General features: G+C 42.1%; 1 protein-coding gene across 1 annotated transcript in view; it reads left to right on the forward strand.

Moving 5' to 3' along the window:
* Positions 1-23367, forward strand: part of LOC122803163 (short transient receptor potential channel 2-like) — a 1104815-nt gene that overhangs the window by 430910 nt on the left and 650538 nt on the right. The window contains exon 6 of the mRNA XM_044072780.1: positions 4206-4302. Within this exon, the coding sequence (XP_043928715.1) occupies positions 4206-4302 (97 nt within the window). The remainder of the gene's footprint in view (positions 1-4205; positions 4303-23367) is intronic.

The raw sequence follows: 23367 nt of genomic DNA on the forward strand, positions 1-23367 counted from the left end.
ACTTTTTTTAATATCCGAATAAGAAATAATGTACAAAGTTAATTCATCCAAATGGCTTTCACAATGTATATCCTTCATTTACAATTCTAAGAACAAAACCTTTTCTGACCCTGTTAAAGTGCATTCCACAAGGTTGGTAGCCACATCTGCAACCTTTCAAGCTAGGTTACCTTTGGATAATATCTGATGCAGCGACATGGGCAAAACCTCATGCCTTTATAACTCATTACAAAGTGGATTTGGCTTCTAAGGAGTAGAGCTTCTTTTGGTTCTATGTTTCTGAGGAATATTTTCTCGAGTCACTCAAGAATTGGGTAGCTTGGGAGGCGATCCCATCAGTGCGAGTAAAGGCGAGATTGACATCACATAAGGAAGTTATGTACTTACCATAACGTTCCATGTGTGTGTTGTCCATCTTGACCTTTATTCTCACAACCCACCCTCCATACCCCATGCCTATACTCCTGGGAGACAGAGTGGTACTAATTTGGTATCACAGGACTTTAACAGACAAAAATGTTATTTCTGATGGTATAATCTATTAAAGCAATCACTTTATGAGTTACCAGGGGCAAACAAGATCTGAGTAAGGGAGTTGCAGTATGGGTAAGGGAGAATGCCCATGAGATTTGCTGAAGGCGTCGAGCTTTTGAAATGGCTGAGACTAATCCGATGGATTGGATCCAACCCATCAGTGAGAATAAAGATAGAGCTGGACAACACGCATGGAACGTTATGGTAAGTACTTAACTTCTTTTTTTTTTCTACCTAAATAACTAGCTACAGGTGGCTTCCAACAAGGCACACACAGTCATCCCTGGAGTGGTGGCTTCAGTGGCTACACAGTGTTGGGGTCACTCTAAAATTGCAAAATTCCTTTCTGGTCCCTTGTCAGAAGACTGCCTTCAGCGGTACAGGCCTGGATGGTCTGCAGTGCCAGTTCTTATCCTTGGAGTTTTCTCAGGAGGTCATAGCCTCAGCAGTCTTGATAAAGACAAAGAAAAGGTTCAAGATTTCATTTGTCTGTATTTTCTGAACTTGATGCCCAGTGAGGTATCTATTGCCACAGTCATCACACACTCACATTCATTGATCTCTTGGTGTCAGGCCCTGCGGTGGTGGCCATTTAACATCAGGGCACACTTCATCCTAAGGAGGGGTGTGAAATCCTCATATTCTGGATGTGCACAACCAGCTCTTGTTCCACATGCAATAAACACATTAAGAAGAACAGATATAGCCTATTTGTTCCAAGAGGGAAGTGTTTGTCGTTGACAATTTCCAACTGTAACTGTACTACAAACTACATCAGGTTTTTCTGTCAGGTGGTAAACTACCTGTTAGAAAATGTTTTTAAAAATTACCACACTTGAGCCGTGGCTTCTTTAAGCTCTTGCTTTGAAAGCATCTCCATTGCAAACATTTGTGCCTTAGCCACTATGTTACCTCTTCATACCTTCATAAGGCATTACCTCTTGGGCATTGACTCCTGGAATTGTATACCCTTTGTTACTCTGGTACCAAAGGCATTAGCTTTCTATGCCTTTGCCTCGTGGTTGCCATCTGACATGCCACCCTAGATTTTGCGATTCTTACATATAGACTCTTTGAGGAAGATTACTAATGTTAGATATAAAACGTGCATGTTCTTACCATATCAGTTGATGTATGAGGGGGATTAGTATTGCTGATGCCCAAGAACCCTTTTTCTGTCCCTCTTTGTCTGGATAGCCTGTCCATCCAGCAGCTGCTGTTAGAATTCTCTAAGTTTGGCAAATATGCATCCTTGTAACTTTGGAGTTGCACTAGCTTGTTTGTCTTGGTCTGCAGGATGTGTGCGCACTTCGTGGCTGGGGAAGACTGAGGGGCTCAAGGTCTGGGTTTGCTCATCTAGTGCAGTGTACAGGTTCAAAGCAAAAGCATGCTGACTTAAGTAAAAGGGGGTAAGAATCACAGTTATGCACTCCCAGAAGATAGACCCCCTCATAGATGAGATGAATGGAATGGACTTGAAAGTTCCATTTAGTTGGCTATCTATTTTAGCAGTCTTCACCCTTTCTGACTTTAATAGACCAAACCATGTTTATTCAAGTCTGCTGTCAGATTTATGACAATCCTACATAACTTGCTGTTAAAAGTATATTCTTTGTCTTTATCTTACTGTGTTTTGTAAAGTAAAATTTGTAACAAGTGAGAAGTGTGCTCTCAGGACAGAGCTGCAGCCTGCATTTATGTCCAGAGTATTTAAATCTGGAATAAGAAGGGTCTGTGACTTGTGTTTAGTAATACTGTTTCTTCTGAAGTATTGAATTCTTGAACTTCCCTAGGGAAATTTGAGGAGGGGGGAATGGAGTACAGCATTTTCAGTTTGTTTATATTAATGCTGTCTTTGTTGCATTGGATCTGACATATTTCTGCCATTACAATCCCTTTTGTCCTTTCAAGTTTGGGAAGATTAAAAATGCATTCTGTTGTCAATATGAATCAGTTTGCAGTGTTCCAGTTTTCACCTAGCTCATTCCATCAAACTTCAGTAACTGTGTTAAAGAATCTACAGTGGATATAAAAAGTGTGCACACCCCTGTTAAAATGCCAGATTTTTGTGATATAAAAAAACGAGTCCACAATAAATTTCAAAACTTTTCCCACCTTTAATGTGACCTATAACCTGTACAATTCAATTGAAAGACAAATTGGTTAGGGGAAAATATAAAAAAAGCGTACAATAAGCTGGTTGCATAAGTGTGCACACCCTTAAACTAATACTTTGAAGCACCTTTTGATTTAATTACAACATTCAGCCTTTTTGATTAGGAGTCTGTCAGCATGACACATCTTGACTTGGCAATATTTGCCCACTCTTCCTTGCAAAAGAGCTCCAAATCTGTCAGATTGCAAGGGCATCTCTTGTGCACAGCCCTCTTCAGGTCACCCCACAGATTTTCTGTTGGATTTAGGCCTGGGCTCTGGCTGGGCCATTCAAAAACTTTCATTTTCTTCTGGTGAAGCCATTCTTTTGTTGATTTGGATGTATGCTTGGGGTCATAGTTGTGTTAAAAGGTGAAATTCCTCTTCAGGTTTCTAGCAGATGCCTGAAGGTTTTGAGCAAAAGTGACTGCTATTTGGAACTGTTCATAATTCCCTCCACCTTGATTAAAGCCCCAGTTCCAGCTGAAGAAAATCCACACCAGAGCATGATACTGCCACCACCGTGCTTCACCATAGGGATGCTGTTCTTCTGGTGATGCAAAGTGTTTTTGCACCAAATGTACCTTTTGGAAGTGTGGCCAAAAAGTTCAACCTTGGTCTCATCGGAGCATAACACATTTTCCCACATGCTTTTGGGAGACATGCTGTATTATTTTGCAAATTTTAGCCAGGCCTGGATGTTTTTCTGTGTAAGAAAAGGATTCTGTCTTGCAACCCTACCCCATAGTCCAGACATATGGAGAATATAGGAGATTGTTGTCACATGTAGTACACAACCAGTATTTGCCAGAAATTCCTGCAGTTCCTTCAATGTTGCTGTAGGTCTCTTGGCAGCCTCCCTGACCAGTTTTCATCTTGTCTTTTCATAAATTTTAGAGGGACGTCCAGTTCTTTGCAATGTCACTGTCCCATATTTTATCCACTTTTTGATGAATGTCTTCACTGTGTTCCATGGTATTTTCAATGCTGTGGAAATTTTTTTGTACTCTTTTCTTGACTGATACCTTTCAACAATGAGATCCCTTTGATGTTTTGTAAGCTGTCTGCGATCCATGGCTTTTGCTGTAGCAGGCAACTGAGTAAATGTCAAGAAAATCCTACTAGGACAGCTGAACTTTATTTGGGGCTAATCAGAGTCTCTTTGATGGCATGTGTGCACCCAAGAAGACTGAATTCTGTAATTAAATAAGTAGGTGCTTCAACAAAGTATTAGTTTAAGGGTGTGCACAGTTATGCAACCAGCTTATTGTACGTTTTTTATTTTTTCCAATAACAGATTTGTTTTTCAATTGAATTGTACAGGTTATAGGTCACATTAAAGGTGGAAATGTTTTGAAATGATTTATTGTGGTCTCATTTTTTATATCACAAAAATCTGGCATTTTAACAGGGGTGTGTACACTTTATATACACTGTATATATAAATGGTTGTTTGCAGTACTTGTCAGTTTGTGCTATTAACATTTAATGATTTTAACTTCTGCATTTCTGTATAGGTTCTGTTAATGGACTCACAATGGTAACACCTTCTCAAGGATCCACAGTTGAGTCAAAAAGCAGGAAGAGAAGCTGGGGTAATAAATCGCTGACGAGGTAAAGATTGTAAAATTCTTAATAAAAATTGTGCATCACTACTGGTCATTCAGTCCTTAGAATCCACCATTTAATTTAGCCCACCAGGATAGCTACAGTTAAAGAAAGAATATTTCCAAGTTTAAACTAGAGAGAAAAATATAGTAACCACTGAGCTGTACCTCGATTCTGCCAAACTTGCCGGTATTCAACTAAAGGCTTTTTATTTTTTATTTGCCAGTATTCAACTAAAGGCTTTTTATTTATTTATTTTTTTAGCTGTTACTTACCAGTATGTATAGAGTTTTTAAAAGGACATTGCTCTGTACAGTGTCATCTGTCACTGAAAACAATCCCATTTTCCCCTTAAACTATGTCTGTAATATGCAACCTTGTAAACATTTTAAACTCCACTGTAAATGCCAACAACTTTTGGTTAAATTAAGCTTTCTGCTTTCACTCTGCTCTTAGATTATTCTTCCCAAGCACCCCATGCTTTGCCTATTTTCTGCACCAAGTACCTCCCCCAAATTCCTTGTATCCTTTGCTCCCTCCATCTCAAGCTCCTTCTTAACTTCATTCTTCTACCCCAGTTCAATCAATTTCTTTAGCTAGCTAGCTATCCGCATCAGTACTCCCAACTGCTTTGCATCAGCTGTTGCCCTTGCCCAACATGTGCAGAACAGCAAGGAGAACTCTATTTGGTAATTTCATTTATTTCCTGGGAAAGCCACAGTCCCTTATTAAGGGGTGACCAATAGCAGTGTTTGGTTCAGTGACTTCCTGCAAGTAGCATGTATGAAAATAGAGGTTTTGGAACTCAAACCTAGGGACTTATCCATTGTCTGTCTAACAGCACATAGTCTCAAACCTTTGCACAGAACTGCCAGACCACTGAGCCATCTTTCCTAGCTGCTTCCTAAGCTTTACCCTTCAATCATTTCCTGTTTACCTATTGTAAAGCCCAGAGCTTTACATCACTACATTGGCAGAGAGAATTGTCTGGCTGTGGGGCAGCCAGTGATAGATCTTGTATCACCATCAAATGTAAAATGCCTTCATAGTGATGAGTGATATCAAGGTGAGGGTTGCACTGATGGAGACAAGATCACAAGGCTTCCTTTATGCTTACCAGCCATTTCTCCTCATTCTGAAAGCAGTTGAAAAAGCCAGAAAGTGGGAACTAGATCACCTGGGGAAGAGACAAAATATGAATCAAGGATTCTTAAGCTATGTCAGAGCTGATGCTGCATAACTTTCGAATCTCTAACAATATCAACCTTACACTACAGATAACTAGATAAGTGAAGACAAAGGATAAACAACTCGTATCAGTAGTATGGTGATAGTGGGGGGTCACACGACAGACTTGGAGCTCCCAGTTTCCCTTTCTTCACATTGAGGGTTAGGTCTGTCTTGAACCCTGGGTTTCTTCCTCTCCAGAATAAAATTTGATACCGACTTCAGTTTGCTGAGGGTTTTTGCTGGGGCCAAAACCGGGATATAACTCATTGCAAATCACTTGCTGTAAAACTATGCTGCCCAAAGTCTCTGGGGGACATCTAACATGACATTCTTCCATTCCTTGTCTGGTCCTTGATTTTGCTCAAAACATTTATGCAAGACTGTCTTATGACTTCTATTAATGTGGGTCTTAACCTCAGCCATAGATATGCGATCCACTCTCCCCTCACTATAACTATATTTTTAAGAATTCAGGATGGAGTGTAGTTTACAGCAAGGGACACCATCTTACCCAGGTTCAGTTTGTACCTTGAATTCTTATTGAAATTTTCCAACTACATGTGAATGAAATCTGAATCCTTCTCAAGATTAGTATTCTAGATCAGTAGGTCATCTGCATATAGTGAAGGGTTAGCATGCATATTTCCCTACCTCAACCATTCAGATAAGGCCTTCCTAATGGCTTGAGCCAATGGCTCTGTAAATACCACAAATAGTGTAGTCAGAGAACGTCTCTTGGGTTCCTCAGGAAACACAAAACATTGACAATTCTGATGGCTTTTTAACCATAGTTGTAGAGTTCAGATAAAAGACATTTCAGCAATGTAATAAAGTCCCTGGGAAAGTCCTCCATCTCAGAAGGGTTCCCCTTCTAAGGCCTTCTCTGTGTTATAACTAAACAGTAGAAGCTACTTCTGCCCTCTTTCAGCCTACAAAATTAGACTTGTATTGATTAAATTATCAGGTATACTTCCTTTAATAAACCATGTCTGACCCCATATATCAGTTCCTCTCTGATTCCCTGTATCATCAGTTTAGCCAACATATCACCGTATCTTTTAGTGAAGATTAGTTTCTTCCAAATGCATTTCAAGAAAAAAAAAAGTTGAATAATCGTTTTCTAATCTTCTGACAAAAATGTCCGAAATAGTTGAATTAAACATACGGATGTGTCATTGCTTCATCCTTCCATTGTTAATTTAATCATAATGTCTTGTATTAAAATATTTTCCAGAAACAGACTTTACCACTGTAAACCATACTTTTAGTCTGTGGGACCACACATTCCTTATATAGACAAGATAATTAGAGAATACTGTAACATCTTGAATTACTCTATTAAGGACATTCTATTCTGACACCAACTCAGTTGGTCTACTCAAAGTACTAGCAATAAATATCTATACTATTCAGTTATAGTACTGCACTGCAGCCAGATCCGTTACCTGAACAAGATTCCTACAATGTTTACTAAATGGACTGGAAGATCAATTTCCATTCTGCTTTTGCATTAATGGTAAGGAAATTCATTCTGTCCAGTAGATGGCACCCTCTCCATAGTAAGATTCTTTTAACCACTACTTTTGTTTGTTTAAAATAATAGACCTAAGGAGAGAAAAATAAATTCCTTAACCTTACACCTAGCCAGTTTATTTCTTAATGTGTCTGATAATTTAACTGTGCTGAAACAAGTCTCCATGGTGTCCCTCGAAGTCTCAAACCCAGCATGTAAATATACTGGGTCCAACCTAATAAAAACCAAACTGAATATCTCAACTAATAACTGGTGATAGAAATACTTTATTTAAAAGCTTTCCAAAGTATAAATCCACTAATGAAATCAGGGAAGTTCAAGTTGCGTCATATTTATTAAAAACGCACAAACAAGTGATTCAAATAGTTGGAAAAAGTGTAGAATTCACCATTCCATTTGTATACCTGTTTTAAACCTGTTTAAAAGCATAGGAGTGGTTTACCGGGGTAACTCTGTTGTAAAAAGACAATTAGCATGTTTACTAGTTAAATACCCCTTCCCCCATACACCAGTGTGATATTCGACACAGTGCTGCCCTACTTCAAGCTGTGTATGTTAAACTAAAGTTAAACTAAAAATGATGCACTAATAATTGCTAAAACTTCCTGAAAGCATTTCATTGTCGTATCAAAAAAGAAAAAGTTAAAACAAGTCTCCAAAATTCTATAGAAATCTTTTCTACCAACATTCAGAAGCAGTTTCTAGTCATCTTTGCCCACTGTAGCTTAGGTTTCAGAATCATCTTAGCTAACTTAATGAGGTTTATTATAAACCTCACTATAGTTGCTACTTGGTAGGCCTATCTAACATAGGGAAATACAGTAAGATGTAATCAGTGTGGTTCAGTAATCGAAAATCATGACTGAATTCCCCTCGTCATCTTTAATTTATATAAGAATGAATGTAGTGCAATTTAAAAAAGGTAAGAATCGAGTCACCCTTGGCAGATATAGTATGTACAGGGAAGTTTAACAAGCATTATTAATTTAAAGGTGAAGCATTTCTTTACCAGTAAAGTTTTCCAAAAAGTGGTATGTGCCATTTGGAAATGGTTAATAATGTAATACTTTTGAATATGCTAAATCTATTAAGATTGAAATCTTTTGTAGCATCTTTTTTTGATATTGAAGTAACTTCCTTCTCAGGATTTTGACGTATAACTTTAGTACAAGCTTGAAATGGAATAACTGCATCTGACTTAACTGAGACACCACACTATGTGGCTATTATTTTCTCCACTGTGCGTATCTTACCATTTATTTCCAGTGATTAATTTAACCTATTACTTTTAAGTTTGTGTTTTTCGGCTTTTTCCCGGTTAGGGGTCGCCACAGTGGAACTCCGGTCTGCTAATGACTGGTAGTGGATTTTTACATACCGGGTTACCAGCCCTGACGCACAATCTTCAACGAAGGCACGCCCCATTCACGTATGCCTCCACACAGAAGATGCTCTAGCTGAGAATCGAATGGGACAACATCTTGCTATGAGGCGACAACGCTTATTCAATATTGAAATAGGTCTGTAATCTGTTATATAATTACTTACACCCCCCCCCCCCAAGTTAAGACTTCTGTATCATAACACATGGAATTAGGTGTCTTATAACTTGGTATCAAAATTAAATTTGTGTGCTTAAGCAGCAATGGACTTAGATGATCCATGTCTAACTGACATCTCCAAGAGCAGATCATCTGGGCATGGCATTTATTAACCTCTTTGTTGAGAGAACAAATGGTATTCCAGACTTGATTTCCTCTTAGGGGTTCTGTTTTAGTCAATTGTTTGATGATCTCTTGTTCCTTCGGTGCTTGTGTGTGTCTATTGCACGTAAGAGTGTTATTTTTAGTTGCACACAGATTGTAGAACTGCATGGTCTAAAACTAGATCAAATACTTTATTTCTTTTACAAGTTAAATGCACAATTTCCCAAAACACACAAGGGAGAAAAATAGATTAATAACCTAGGAAGTCCCTATGAACACACACAAACTTGGACTGTGATTGTATGAAGAAGCCTAAACATTACATTCCCATAGTAGTTTTAGCCCTTATATTTTGCATTCTAGTAACTCTGAGATGGGTCAAACAGGTTCCTAGATTTTATAGATTAGTATTAGGCTAACTGCCTTTGTGAGCCATTTTAAGCCTAGATAATTATCCCTTGTGAGATTCAAACCCTGTACCTTGTGTTTGTAAGGCAAACACCTTAACCATTAGGCTACCCTCCCAACCACAGGGGTATGTTAGGATATTTACACCTTCCCCTATCCATGAGGGAAAGAGGTGCTAAACTGAGGGTGAATCTGCGGTTATCCATCTACTTATCCAAATTACATTTAAATGAAGGAAGAGAAGTATTTTGCTTTTTTCATGAGTGGAAGACAGTTCTATAGAAGTAATATTCTCTGGGATATGCTCCAACATGTTCTGTTTGTTTTAGAAAAAGAAAAAAAGATTGAGATCCCATAAATGAGTGTTTATGATACCAGTGGACTTGCAAATGTGTAATAGATCTGACAGAACTGGGTCTACTGAAGCTGTATACATGAGACTATGATTCTGAGAAGAGAGACAAGCCTTTGAGATGGTCTTCATAATATTTGATTATGCCGTTCATTTTTCTTTTTTAGTGTGAAAGTGTTGTTCCAGTTGACAAGTGTTTGGACAGGTACATTCTTAAAGGGGCATTATACTCTGATTGGCCTAATGAGTGCCGGATACAGTGGAATGATTAGAAACCTGGATGCAATATGAATTGCACATGGATTGACATTTACCTGTGAGAGTTAATCTATGCTAACTAACTCGGATACCTCAGTGCACATCGCATATCTAGACCTCACAAAGGCATTCACCACCATCCCACACTGTTTTGCCCTTGTCCATGTTTCAGTAGCATTTTCAAAGAAATCAAGCAGGTTAAAAAGGCAGGACTTGCTCGTGATGAATCCGAACAGGGTTGGATCAGAAGTCTGTAGGTTACCTATATCATCAATCATCATCTCCCTTTTCCCCCATGTTCTTCATGGAACTGAGGTGTTGCTTCAGCTGACTTCATCTTTCTCCATTCATTGCTACTCTCCTACCTTCAGTGATCATGCCTGACTGCTGCTGGTCTTACAGTCAATGCACTGGTTGCTCTCGTATCATCTTGCCTTCTTCCTGTTACATGCAAGTCTTCTTCATTACATGCAAGTCTTCTTCATTAGATTGTCTTCTGCTTTCCTGCACATAGCCTGGACTACGGTATACTGTTTTCTTTGACCTTCTCTGCAATTGAAGCTGCTTTGAGGTCTTCATTTCTTCATTCATCCCACAGTTTGCATTCTACCACCCTTCTCGGGCACTTAATCTCTATCACTTCTAGCTTCCTCTGTTATTCTGCCTTCACTGCCCAGGTTTCTGTCGTACAGTAGTACGGGTCGCACCACTGTTGCACAGTATACCTGACACTTTACCAGTTGGCTGTAGCCCCTCTGATTCTAGCTTTGGTCTCCTCATTGTCTCCCTTCTCCTTAAGCACTCCTTCCAGATATTTGAAGCGGTTAACTTGGTCACTATTTTTCTTTGTCTTAATTTTGAACAACTTCTGATCTCCCAATTTGCTACCATGACAACTGTCTTGTAAGTACTCAGATCTGAAGTAGTTGACTTCATTTGGTCTTCAACCTGTGGGTTACGGATCCGACAGTTTCACAAGCATCTTCTCCGAGCTCCTCCCCCTACCTGTATATAATACACCACCACCATCTTCCTTCCCCCAGATCTCGTTTGCTGCATTTGTATCGTGATCTCTGAGCTCCGGGTATTGTAAGTTACCTGAAGTTTTTTGCTGTTAGTGTGCGTGTGGGATTAGCTAGTGGCATAGGTTCCCCTTTCCTCCCCCTTGCTGGTGCGTCGTGTTTCAAAAAAAAAAGTTAGTTCTCCCTTTCTCTCCGCTATGTGTGTGTATGTGTGTGTAGTGTGTGTGTGCGTAGTGTGATCTTGGACCCTTGTGTTTTTGTAAAATGGCTGATCAACCGAAACAGGTGTTTCGGAAATGCACAGTGTGTGGCCATAAGTTGCCTGCTGACTGCCACTCACTGTGTGTTGTCTGCCTGGGTGCGGCCCACCTCTCGACAGACTGCAGTGTATGCGCGGGTTTTAACGCGTGAGCAGTGAGAGACTGCAGGGCTAAACTAATTATGAAGGGCCTTCTCCCTTCTGAGGCGGCCACTTCCTCCTCTTCAGCGGTCACGGCTTTGACCGCATCTTCAGTCTCAATAGTTCCCTTTCTCTCTGTCTCTCCCTCCAAGGCCAGGACTCAACCTCTCGCTGCTAGGTCTGGGGATGGGGACTCCGTAAAGCAAAAGAAACGAGAGAGAGCACAAAGGTGACAGACACAGATCGTTCTGCCCCAGCAGGGCCTCCTACTAAGGTACAGGTAGTTTCCAAACCTAACTCCCCTCGGCTCCGATCACCTTGTTTTCTCCAGAGCCGAAGGAGCTTAGGTCATCTTCCAGGGCTTCGGTACTCCGACCAGCTAGGTCGGAGTCCATAGCCTCGTGGCAGTCCATCTGTAACCTTTCAGAATATGACATGGATAAAATGATGAGGTTTATTGGGACGCAGATCCAGATAGGAGTCTTACCAGCTCCCTCTCCCTCTGGAGGGGGTAGCTCACTCCCTTTCTTTTCACCTATTTCTCCTTCACTGATCCAACCGTCTACTTTGGGAGCATCTGCATCCAAGGAGCTTTGCAGTCAGGGGGTTGGCGCCAATGGTACTTGCTATCGTGATGCCGGCAGTTACCTTGAGCACGTCAGATCTGACTAGTTCGAATCTGAGCAGCTCTCTGAGAAGTAGCCTGGGTGTCGGATCTGAGGGGATGGAGTTTTTCCTGTCAGCTCTGATCTTGTTAGGTCGAGGCCATCTCCTCGGCGCACCGTCTCCTTCAGGACCGGCTCCAATCCCTCGTCAAACCCCAGGAGAGCAGCTGCCATGCTAGGGTCCCAGGAATTTCGCTCTCCCTCAGCGTTCAATGTAGTGGAAAGGGGTCTTTCTGTTGGATTGAGACCCCTGACTATTTCTTTGGATTCTGCCCAGACTCCCCCTGGTTTGGGTGCGACTCCCATCATTTTACCACAGGGACAGCCTGCACTCTAAGAACCCCAGATGGTTGCCCTTGAACATCAAGCGGCCTGCGAGCCATCTCTGGACAGCCCCACAGAAGAGATCCCTCGTAAGCGTACATGCAAGAGGAGGCACTTGGACTCCTCCCCAGAGTCCCTCACAGAGGACACAGACTTGGACGAAGGGGAAGGTTCCCCCAGATCACCTCCCGAGGATGTCTCCTTTGGGGACATCATGGAACTTTTACACCAGCGGGGAGGCTGGTCCACCCCAAAACCTTCCTCGGGTGAGTCTGTGTTCCTGGAGGCCTTCAGCATGGGCCCGTCTACCTCCTAGTTGTCGTCATCCCCGCCCCGCGGATCCTTTGGTGGACTTCATCACTTCACGGGCTTGGAAGGAACCGGACACCGTGGAGCCTATTCCAAGGCGCCCTGATAACATTTTAAGCCCTCCTTCAGACAGACCTGCCTGGAATAATGGGTCCCCTGTAGATGCTATGGTGGTAGCAGCGGCCACCAAGAAGGAACTAGCTCAGGAGAATTCCACGGTCCATCCCCCTGACCGAGAGTCCAGGATGATGGACCGCCTAGGGAAGCATTTGTATGCATCAGCAACCTTTTCTGTAAGAGCACTGAAATACTTGGTCCACGTTATTAGACTACAGCACGACCTTAAGGAACTCCGAGTCGCCCCTTTGGGTCCACATCACAGGAGGACAAAAATACATTCTCCGAGGATGGCCACCCTGAAAACTGTCTCAAATACGTCTATGCGCCTCCTCTCACATGCCACTGAGGGAGCGGCAAGGGCGGCTGGGTCCGGCATTGCCATGAGGAGTCACACCCGACTTAGATTGTGTCAGTTCTCAGAGCCCTTTAAGGCATCCTTTGTGAATGCCCCTTATGACTGCTCTTCCCTTTTTTGGTAAGACCATCCGTGACACATTGGTCCAGAGCGAGAAGGACGGGAAGACACTGTCTGAGGGTTCGAGAAGCGGATCACGACAGCAAAGATGCTTTACTCGGAATCAGCGAGGGCAAAAAATGATGTGGTTCCAGAAGTCTCAGTATTCCCAGGATGATCAGGGCTAGTCTTCCCCTAGAGGCAGAGGGGGTCACAACAGACACTGGCCCAGGGGGTAGAGGGGGGTGTGAGGAATTTTGGGTCTTGAGAACCATTCTCGGACAGGTCCACGCAGCAACCCTGAGGGGTTTCCCAACTGCTCTGCTCTGGAGGCAGTTGGGGGTCACCTGTCATTGCACCTGACTGCATGAGTTGGTGTCATCAGACCGTTGGGTGCTACAGATCATATCCCGAGGTTATTCAATCCCCTTTGTGGCTCTCCCTGTTCCACCCAACACCACCTGGACGTACCACACTTGCAAAGGGAAGGCAGCAGCACACCTCCTTGGACGTACCACACTTGCAAAGGGAGGCAGCAGCACTAAAGGTACTCGGGCTGCTAAAGAGGCGAGTCATTGGACCTGTCCCCCGAGATCAGTCTGGATCGGGCATCTATTCCAGGTTCTTTTCGTGCCAAAAAAGACTGGGCACTTGAGGCCCATTCTCGGCCTGTCAACCCTGAACCTGTCCATTGCCAAAGAAGTTCCGGATGGTCCCGTTACAGTCCATCCTGCCTTACTTGCAAGAGAGGGACTGGGTGTGCTCGTTAGACCTCCAGGATGTTTACTATCACAAAGATACACACAAGCTCCAGGAGGTTCCTTCGCTTCTGGCTAGGGGCCAATCATCAGTTTTGAGCTGTACCCTTTGGTCTCACCACAGTCCCCAGGGTGTTCACCAAGGTTATGGCAGTGGTAGCGGCTCACCTGAGGCTTCAGGGAATTCAGGTTTTTCAGTACATGGACAATTGGCTCCCTGCTGCTTCCACCAAGAGTTTACTTTGTCAAGCCAGGGACTATTTCCTGCGTCTAACGGATCATCTGAGTATTAGTCAACATTGCTAAATCTCGTCTACACCCTGTCCAAGTCATATAGTTCATCGGAGTACGGATAGATACCTTGCAGACGAAAGTCTTCCTAACTTCAGACAGAATTCGAAATCTACAAATGCACACCGCTGTCATTTTTCACTCCTATCTACTGCCAGTGGAGGCAGTGTTGCCAGCCCTCGGCTCTATGGCAGCCACGATTACACTTCTTCCGTGCGCTCGTTTGCACATGCGAGTACTACAGTGGACTCTTGCAGTACAATGGTCTGTGCTGGATCTTCCACTGACACATCCGATACACATAAGCAAAGCCTGCAGGGAGTCCCTCCTTTGGTGGATGCATTCTCTGGATATACTCAAGGGACGTCCATTTGTTGCTGCCCAAGCCACAGTGACCACAGACGCCTCCCCGCTGGGGGGGGCATTGCTCGGGCAGACAGTCCAAGGCCTGTGGTCCCCGATCGAGACAAGTTTGCTTATCAATGTTCTAGAGGTAACGGTCCTTTTAGCGTTGCAGGCCCTTCAGGCCTTTCTTCCTCTGGGAACTATTGCAGTTCAGTCAGACAACATGTTGGTGGTCTGGTACATCAACAAACACATGGAGGGAGGGACCAGATCCTACCCCCTTTGTCACGAGGCCATGAGAGTTTGGGAATGGGCGATCTCCACCAGTCATTTCTGGTAGCAATGAACATTCTGGTGGACAAGCTAAGTCGTTCTATCCTGATGCCTTAGGAGTGGTCTCTGAATCCTTCAGTAGTGGAGCAGATATTTCTAAAGTGGGGTCAGCCTTGCTCCGATCTCTTCACATCTCCTTCCAATGTGAAGTGCAGTGAGTTCTTCGCTCTGAACCCCCTGCCAGGGGGGGGGATATGTGAAGATTTTACTAACATAGTTTAGGGGTTTCCTCGGGTAGTCTAATGATGTTTAAGCTACACAGCTGCTTCTGACTGCCTCTGAAATCAAGCTCTCTCTATCCCTCCCAGGTCTTCCCCTGCACAGCGTAAGGCAGAAAAGAACTTAAGCCCTTTGACTACTCTACTTTTGCCCACAACCTGGAAAAACAAAACAGGTCATTATCTGGTCATTTTAGTATAGACTTTAAAGTAAAGTATTATTTAAGGGTCCTCAGCACTAACACAAATCTCCCTAGGCTTACCCAAACAAAAAATCCAAGCTTGTTTGCATATACTCCACTTAAACTACAGAACACACTCTAAAACTAAGGCAAACTGCTATAAAATTGTAAAAACAAGCTCCCAAAGCATAGGCATTGAACCTAGTGTTTGTTTAGATGAGATTACTCACCTGCAAGTTAATTATTCAGGAGTTACATCTTGAAACCTGGGCTCTAGTGGCTTAGTGTAAACCCCGCTCCGCCAGCACTCGCTTCACTCGTGCTCGCTCCGCTCCCCGCCCTGCCCCCTATTCCCACTTAGCTACTTGCTCCCCAGACCTACTATGTCTCACAGAAACCTGGCTTAAACCAAGTACGAAAGACACACAGATAATCCCACCAGGGTATGATATACTAAGAGCAGACCGAATAACTCGTAAAGGTGGCGGTGTAGCCATACTCTACAAAAATGCATTACAAATCTCCCTTGCCTCTCCACAACCCCTCCTAACAAACAATGCCGAAATTCTACTTGTAAAACTTCAACCAAACAAACATAAAAGCATAAATATAGCATGTATTTACATCCCCCCAGGCAACAATAATAACAAAACCTTAGAGGACTTTCTCCACTGGTTAACTCAAACTCACCCCAGGAATCCATAGTGTTAGGTGACTTCAACATCGATTGGAATTCCTTCTCATCTAGCTCCCCATCTAGCAGCATAAATCTACATGGCTTTTCTCAGCTCATATCCACTCCTACCAGACTAGGTAAACCCCAAAACAAAGACAGCATCCTGGACTGGATCCTTACTAATAAAGATCCTGACCAGTACTCAGCAGGTACTCACCCAGAGGACATGAGTGATCACTTACTCACCTATGTTATCAAATTCAAAAAAATCACCCCCCTTCTTACAACCATAAAAAAATCAGGAACAATAATAAATTCAATGCCTCCATTTTTCAAACTGAACTTAAAGCCCACAACTGGACAATACTCAAGTCTCTTCCTCTTGAAGAGGCAGTTATCTACTTCAACACCACCTTCCTCAAGATTCTAGATTCCCATGCTCCAATACGGTCCATTAGAACTAAAACCAAAACCGCACCATGGCTCTCTAAGGAAACAAAATCCAAAATCCTATCTAGAAACAAGATGTGGGTCACATGGCACCTCTAAAGACCCACACTCCCACCAAACCTTCCGACAACTTAGAAATGAAACTAAAAGAATGATCTTAAATGATAAAAAAAACTTCTTCCTCCACCTCCAACACAAACACCTTAATAATCCACAAAAATTCTGGGCAGGCTTAAACAAGCTCCTGCACCCAGGCCAGGCAACCACCCCCACTCCAACAACTTGCAAACAACAGTGCCCTGTAAACATTGCTAACACATTCAATAGTTTCTTCACAGAAACTATACAATCCCTGGCCACACAATTCCAGCCCACTCCACTACCCATGCCAGCAGAATACTACAACTACATCAGATCATCTATTTACCTTCGATCCAGTACCCATATCCTTTATAACATCTCTTCTTAAAAAACTAAAACCCACTAAGCTAGCAGCTGACCTTCTCCCAGCTGAGTTTCTGCAAAAAGCAGCTGAGGCCATTTCCTATCCCGTCTCCATAATCATAAACCGTACCTTGTCAGAAGCCTTCATCCCTCCATATGGAAAATGTCCCACATTATTCCTCTCCATAAAGGTGGTAGCTCACTAGAGCTAACCAACTACAGACCTATAGCTATACTCTCACCCCTGGCCAAAATTATGGAAAAGTGTGTCCACAAACAACTGATGGAACACCTCACCAAAAATAAAATTCTAGCTAACTCCCAACATGGCTTCAGGCCAAATCACAGTACCACATCAGCCCTACTATCCTTTTCTAATACCATCAATAACTTCAGAAACAATAATAAACTATCATCAGCTCTTTTCTTAGACCTCTCCAAGGCCTTTGATATGGTGAACCACATTCAACTCCTCCATACATTAAAAAAACTATCACTCAGCAATTCCACGCTGAAATGGTTCCAATCCTACCTGTCCAATAGGCAACAGGCTGTTCTATGGCAGGACAAATTATCTACATGCCTACCTGTTACACTTGGAGTTCCCCAAGGATCTATTCTTGGCCCTCTTCTCTTCACCATCTTTGTTAATGACCTGCCCACAATCACCCCCATGCCACATGCATTCAATATGCAGATGATTCGACTATCATCAGCACTGCCTCCAACCTGGCAGACCTCACTGCTTCAACCCAAGACACCTTCAACCTAATAGAAGAATGGTTCTCAAGTCGACAACTAGTTCTCAACCCCAACAAAACAAAACTACTTACTTTCTCACCCACTAACAAGACTCTTCCCCCCACCATCTCTATTACATCCTCCAATGGAATCACTATATCACCAGAAGCTCACATAAAGCTATTAGGTGTTACCATTGATAACTCCCTTAAATTTGACACCCATTTCAATCTTACCATCAAAACCGTCAATAAAAAGCTTGGCTCTCTCTAAAGTAAAACACTTTCTCTCTCCTCACGCTAAAATTACAATTGCCAGCACACACCTACTATCAACTCTCTTTTATGCCTCCCCCCTCTTTACAAACCTAAACAAGACAACCCTTAACAAACTTGCTTCTTGTTACAATCACATAGCTAAATTTGCCACAAATTCCACCTTTAGAACGCACCACTGCACTAACTTGAAGCAACTAGGGTGGTTAGAGTTTTCCAGCCAACTCCATTTCAACCAACTCAAAACGGCTCACCAGATACTGTATCACCCAGAGAAAACACCAGCTCTGAAAAACATCATTCACCCCTATATTAACCTGCAATCTTTACGCTCCTCCAATAATATCTTAGCTCAAACTACCAAAGCCAATAATGCTGCTGGGGATTCTCTATTCTCAAACTTTGTAGGTAAAATGTGGAACTCCCTACCGACCATGCTCACCTCAGAACCCTCACTCCTACAATTCAAAAAAGCTTAAACCCCATCTCAATACTCTCTGGCAATGTCCCTGTTCCAAACCTGATTAACCACTATCATTTACCCTTCTCTTACCTCACTATCCTTAACCGCTTTTTAACAATTGTAACTGACCTATGTTTTTTTTTTATATGCTGCTGCTGTTTTTTCTTTCCCAAGATGTGATGTATCTTTATATTGTATTTAGAACTCAACTATCTTCCTTTTTTTGCATTAACAATGTTCATATGTCTGTTACGTACTTGGAGCTTTTCTCCCCGGGCCTCCGCTGAAAATGGACATGTATCCAGTCGGACTCTCCCGGTTAACAAATGTAAAATAAATAAATTAAATAAATAAATAAAAATTATTCCCCTTTACCTCTTGTCCCAAAGCTGTTACAGAAAGCACGTTGACTGGGGAGCAAAGTCATCCTCATTGCCCCGTTTTGGCCTCGCCAGGTTTGGTTTCCCTTCCTGAATGGTCTCATCTTCTAGTTCCTCCTTAGATTTTGGATCCCCCCCCCCCGGATTTTATATCTCACCCTTCAGGGGTTCCTTATCCAAATCTGGACAGTCTGAAGCTCACAGTTTGGCTGCTCCAGTTCCCCTAATTGCCGGGACTCCCAGTTTGTCTTCTGTCAAGTCTATTCTAGTGGCAGCTTTTAAATTTTCCACTAGAAAAATCTACCATAGCAAATGGAAGCATTTCTCCATCTGGGCCTCTCAGAGAAACTTTGATCCCTTCTCGGCACCAGTTCTGGCTATTCATGAATTTGTGGCAATCATTTTTCAACAAGGGGCTAATTCTTAGTCAGTGAAGGTGCAACTTGCTGCCATTCCCAATTTTCATGTTGGTGAAAATGTGAGTTCTTTAGCTTCTTCCAGATTGTGCAAAGTCTTTATCAAAGGTATCTTTCTCTTGGGTCCCCCGGTCAAATATCCCACTCCTCCATGGGACCTTACCTTGGTGTTGCAAGTGCTGGTTGCACCTCCTTTTGAACCAGATGCAACAGTAGACCTTAAATTTCTGTCCTGGAAGACTGCCTTTCTAGTGGCTATCACCTCAGCTAGGAGGGTCTCGGAACTCCAGGCATTGTCTGTCAAGGTCCCATACATGGTTTTCCACAAGGACAGGGTTTCTCTTCATACCAATCCCTCGTTTCTTCCCAAAGTGGCCTCTGAGGCAAACATCAATCAGGCTATCAGTTTACCTGTTTTCTTTCCAAATTTTTATTTGCACAGAACCAAGTCTTTTCGAAACTCTGACCAGTTGTTTGTGTCTTTCTCTAAACCTTTTTTGGGTAAACCCATTTCCAAGGTGATCATTGCTAAATGGATTTCTCTCTCTTTTTCAAGTGTACAAAGACAAGGATTGGTCTCCTCTGGGCCAGGTTAGAGCCCATTCTACCAGGTCCATGGCTACTTCAGTGGCCTTCTGTACCAGGTGTCCTTGGATGATATCTGTTCTGCGGCTACTTAGTCCTCATCTCATACTTTTATTTCCCATTATGTTGGATTTGGTATCTAGAGGCCGGGCATCCTTTGGCTCTGCGGTGCTTCGGAATATCCTTCCATGAGGGGCACCCAAGGTTATAGGTAGCTGGGGACTCTGAAGTAGTTGACTTCATTTGGTCTTCAACCTGTGGGACAAATAAAGAAGTTATGTACTCGCCATAATGTTCCATCTGAGTAGTTGTACTTCATTTGTCTTCAGACACCCCCCTCCTTTCTCCAAACCTGCTGGCTTATGTAGCAGAATGCGCTTTTGCGGCTCTAGTTGAGAAAGTTGGTGAAATAATGTTTGTTGGATCGGGTTCCTGGTTTTATGGGGTGGCAAACTCTATCTGAGGGAAGGAAGGTGGTGGTGATGTATTATGGGTAGGGGGAGGAGCTTGGAGCAGATGCTTGTGAAATTGCCAGCTCGGATCCAAGTCGGATCCGTAACCCACAGGTTGAAGACAAATGAAGTATAACTACTCAGATGGAACATTATGGTGGTTACATAACTTCTTTTTTCATTCCATGTGCCTTCAGTTTTGCATTCCATTCTCCTATTGTTTGCTGAAGTTCTTGGATAGAGTGCACTTGTAATTGTCCCATTGTCTGCATGCAGCAGCTTTGTTCCCTCCAACCGCTTTGCCAATGTAGTCCCATCACCAGTATGAACAGCAGTGTGCTGAGAGCTGAACCCTGATGCACACTTAATCCAACTGGGACCTCCTCTGTAAGGGTATCATTGGTTCCTTGTTCATAGCCTCCACTAATTCTACCCGTGTTTCAGGGATTTCAAACCATTGCAGGACTGCCCAAATCTGCTATATTGGGACCTTACATGCTTTCACTGACTGTAGGAATGCCCAATTGGACTGTTTTCTCATGTCTGTCTAGCAATAACCTCATCAGTCCACATGGCATCGAGGGCAGATTTGCCTAAAAAAACACTGGGGATTTACCAAAAAAAAAAAAGTCAATATATGAAAGCCTTGACAAGAAAGGTGCAAATTGAAATGCTTATCTTTGGAAATTGTTTTTATAGGTTAATTGAAAATAGGAGGGAGTGATTTGTTTGGTGTATTTCTGTCAAATGGTTTTTAACCTGATCTAGTAAAGCTTTTTTAGTTTTCACCATTTTTTTTTTTTTTTGGCAAATTGAAGCACCTGAATCTGTTTGAACCTCTTGCCTCCATTGCTCTTACTCCCTAGACCAGTGCATTTAGCATAGTAAGCCGTAGCAAGCCTCCCACCGCCACATCCCTGAACTTGTATATGTCAACTCCATGGTTACACCAATTTGGAGAAGGGAAAAATCTCCCAAAACAGTGGAATCGCTACTGGCTCATATTTAGGCATTGCACCAGCAGTGATTTTCCACTGAATTCTCATTACCAGCACTATTTACAGACTGTAACCCTTATCCATTGACTAACATTACTAGCTTTATAAAACATACAGAAAAGAAACACTCATTCTGCAATAGTCAGCCAACTAAACCACTTCTCAGAATTCATCTTGAAAGCCAGGGCCAGCCTTGGGTAACTAGCACACTAGGTAAAAAGGTTCCACGAGATTTCTAGAGACTCCGAAATGCAATTTAGAGTTTTTTAAATAACTTTTTTGATCAATGATTGGACAAAAACCATGATCATAGAAAGAAACTTAATATTAATTGGTCTTCATTTTTATTTACTGCATCCTTTCAGCACATCATAACTGACTAAGACTACACTATAATAACTGCAGTGGAGATAACTGTATTAAGCCATGAGGTTTCTAGATGCTCTGAGATGCATTTTGGGTTTTTTTTTCTTTGTTTTCACCGAACAATGGCCTGAATGAAAACCATGGTTAAGGAAAGAAATTCACTTTCACTCTAACTTTCCCACATCCTTTCCCACATCCTTTCAAAACAACCTGACAAATACTGCCCTGTAATAACTAAACTAAGCTGGGTAATGCTTGGCAACCAGAAGCCCTGGGGTTATAGATGCTCTGAGGTGAATTTTAGAGCTTTTTTCCAACATTTTGCTCCAATGATGGCTTGCGCAAAACTTATGCACATGGAAAAGAATTCAGTCTTACTGTTTTAATTTCAAGGAAGAAATAAGTTGTGTCCAAATTGTAATGCTCAAAGCTGATCAAACACCAGTTCACAACAAACTGAGAAGACAAATGTTTGTAAGGAGATACATGTGTGTGTCTATATAGATTTTTTATATATATATATATATATATATATATATATATATATATATGTGTGTGTATATATATATATATATATATATATATATATATATATATATATATATATATATATCTAGCTATCGGTATAGTACCTAACCCCTATTCCTCTACCTCAGAATAGTTGGTCACTTTGTGTATCCCACTCTGACACAATTCCCCACTCAGGCATAGTAGAAAAATTAAATAAACTGGGAATAAATCTGTCGTCTGGATTGCCCACTGGCTCATGTGTGTCTACTGTTGTAAGAAAGTTCTTCTGTACTGCACAGTTTTAAACAAAGGGATTGTGTCGATGTAGGAGACCATTGTCTTCCTTTACTCAGCCCTCATTAGGCCAATCATTGAATATAATGCCCTCTTTGAAGTGTATCTGTCCAGACACATGCAACAAATGGAACACCCACAGGGATACCTTACTAAAAGGACACAAGGCCTAAACATGTCCAATATGGACCACCTCAAAGCCCTGATACTATACTCGGTATCCTACAAACTACTAAGAGGTGACCTGTTTCTGGCATACAAGGCATCCTCTGATCCATTGCTGATGGATTCACTGCATATCAACAAGTCAAGTGGTATCAGAAATACTCAGTCTAGGGATCTAAACCTCTTTTGCTACATTAACAGAATGGTTTGGAGGGACAGGTGTATATCTCCGAGGATACTGCTGCTGTGGAACAGACTTCCCATTCAAAAAAGTTGATCCCTGTCCATATTCAAGTGCAGTTTAGATCTGTGGATGGGAACATTTATCTCAGGACTGCCCCCTTTACTACCAATGGACAGTGGCAGCTCCTAAATACTTTATCCCATGCATGGGGCCTCTAAAATTATCTATGGTGTGATTCCAGTTATTCTTATTGGGGTGATGCATAATTATCAATCATTCGGTGGGTAAGACCAATCTGTAACCAAACGGGAATATTTGAGCACAAAAAAGGAAATCTGCTAGATTTAAAATGGCCTGCAAGGGCAGCTAGCCTAGTACTTGCCTATGAACCTATGGTGTTAAATGGGGATTAAAATTATGGCACAAATGCCCACAGTCATATTTTAAGATACTGTCATATTTGTATGCAACATGCCTCCTCACCTCTATGCCCAAAAGACAGACACTTTCTTTGTACCTTTCTGATGTCAGACTGGGACAAAACTAAACCGAAAGAATATGTTGTAGTTCCTGTCAGACATATGTAAACAGTATGCTTATTTACTCTCCCCCAAAAGATAGCCACCTGTAAATGCATCAGATGTTCGATTGTCTGGAAAATGGAAAAAAAAATATTACAATAATGTTTCCAACATGTTATTTCTAGAGACAGTACAGTACTCTAATACAAGTTATACTTTGTACACCCCTGTGAAATTTGCGA

Source organism: Protopterus annectens, chromosome 5.part1 (genome assembly GCF_019279795.1).
Source record: "Protopterus annectens isolate FY-2018-M chromosome 5.part1, PAN1.0, whole genome shotgun sequence".
Classification (NCBI taxonomy): domain Eukaryota; kingdom Metazoa; phylum Chordata; order Ceratodontiformes; family Protopteridae; genus Protopterus; species Protopterus annectens.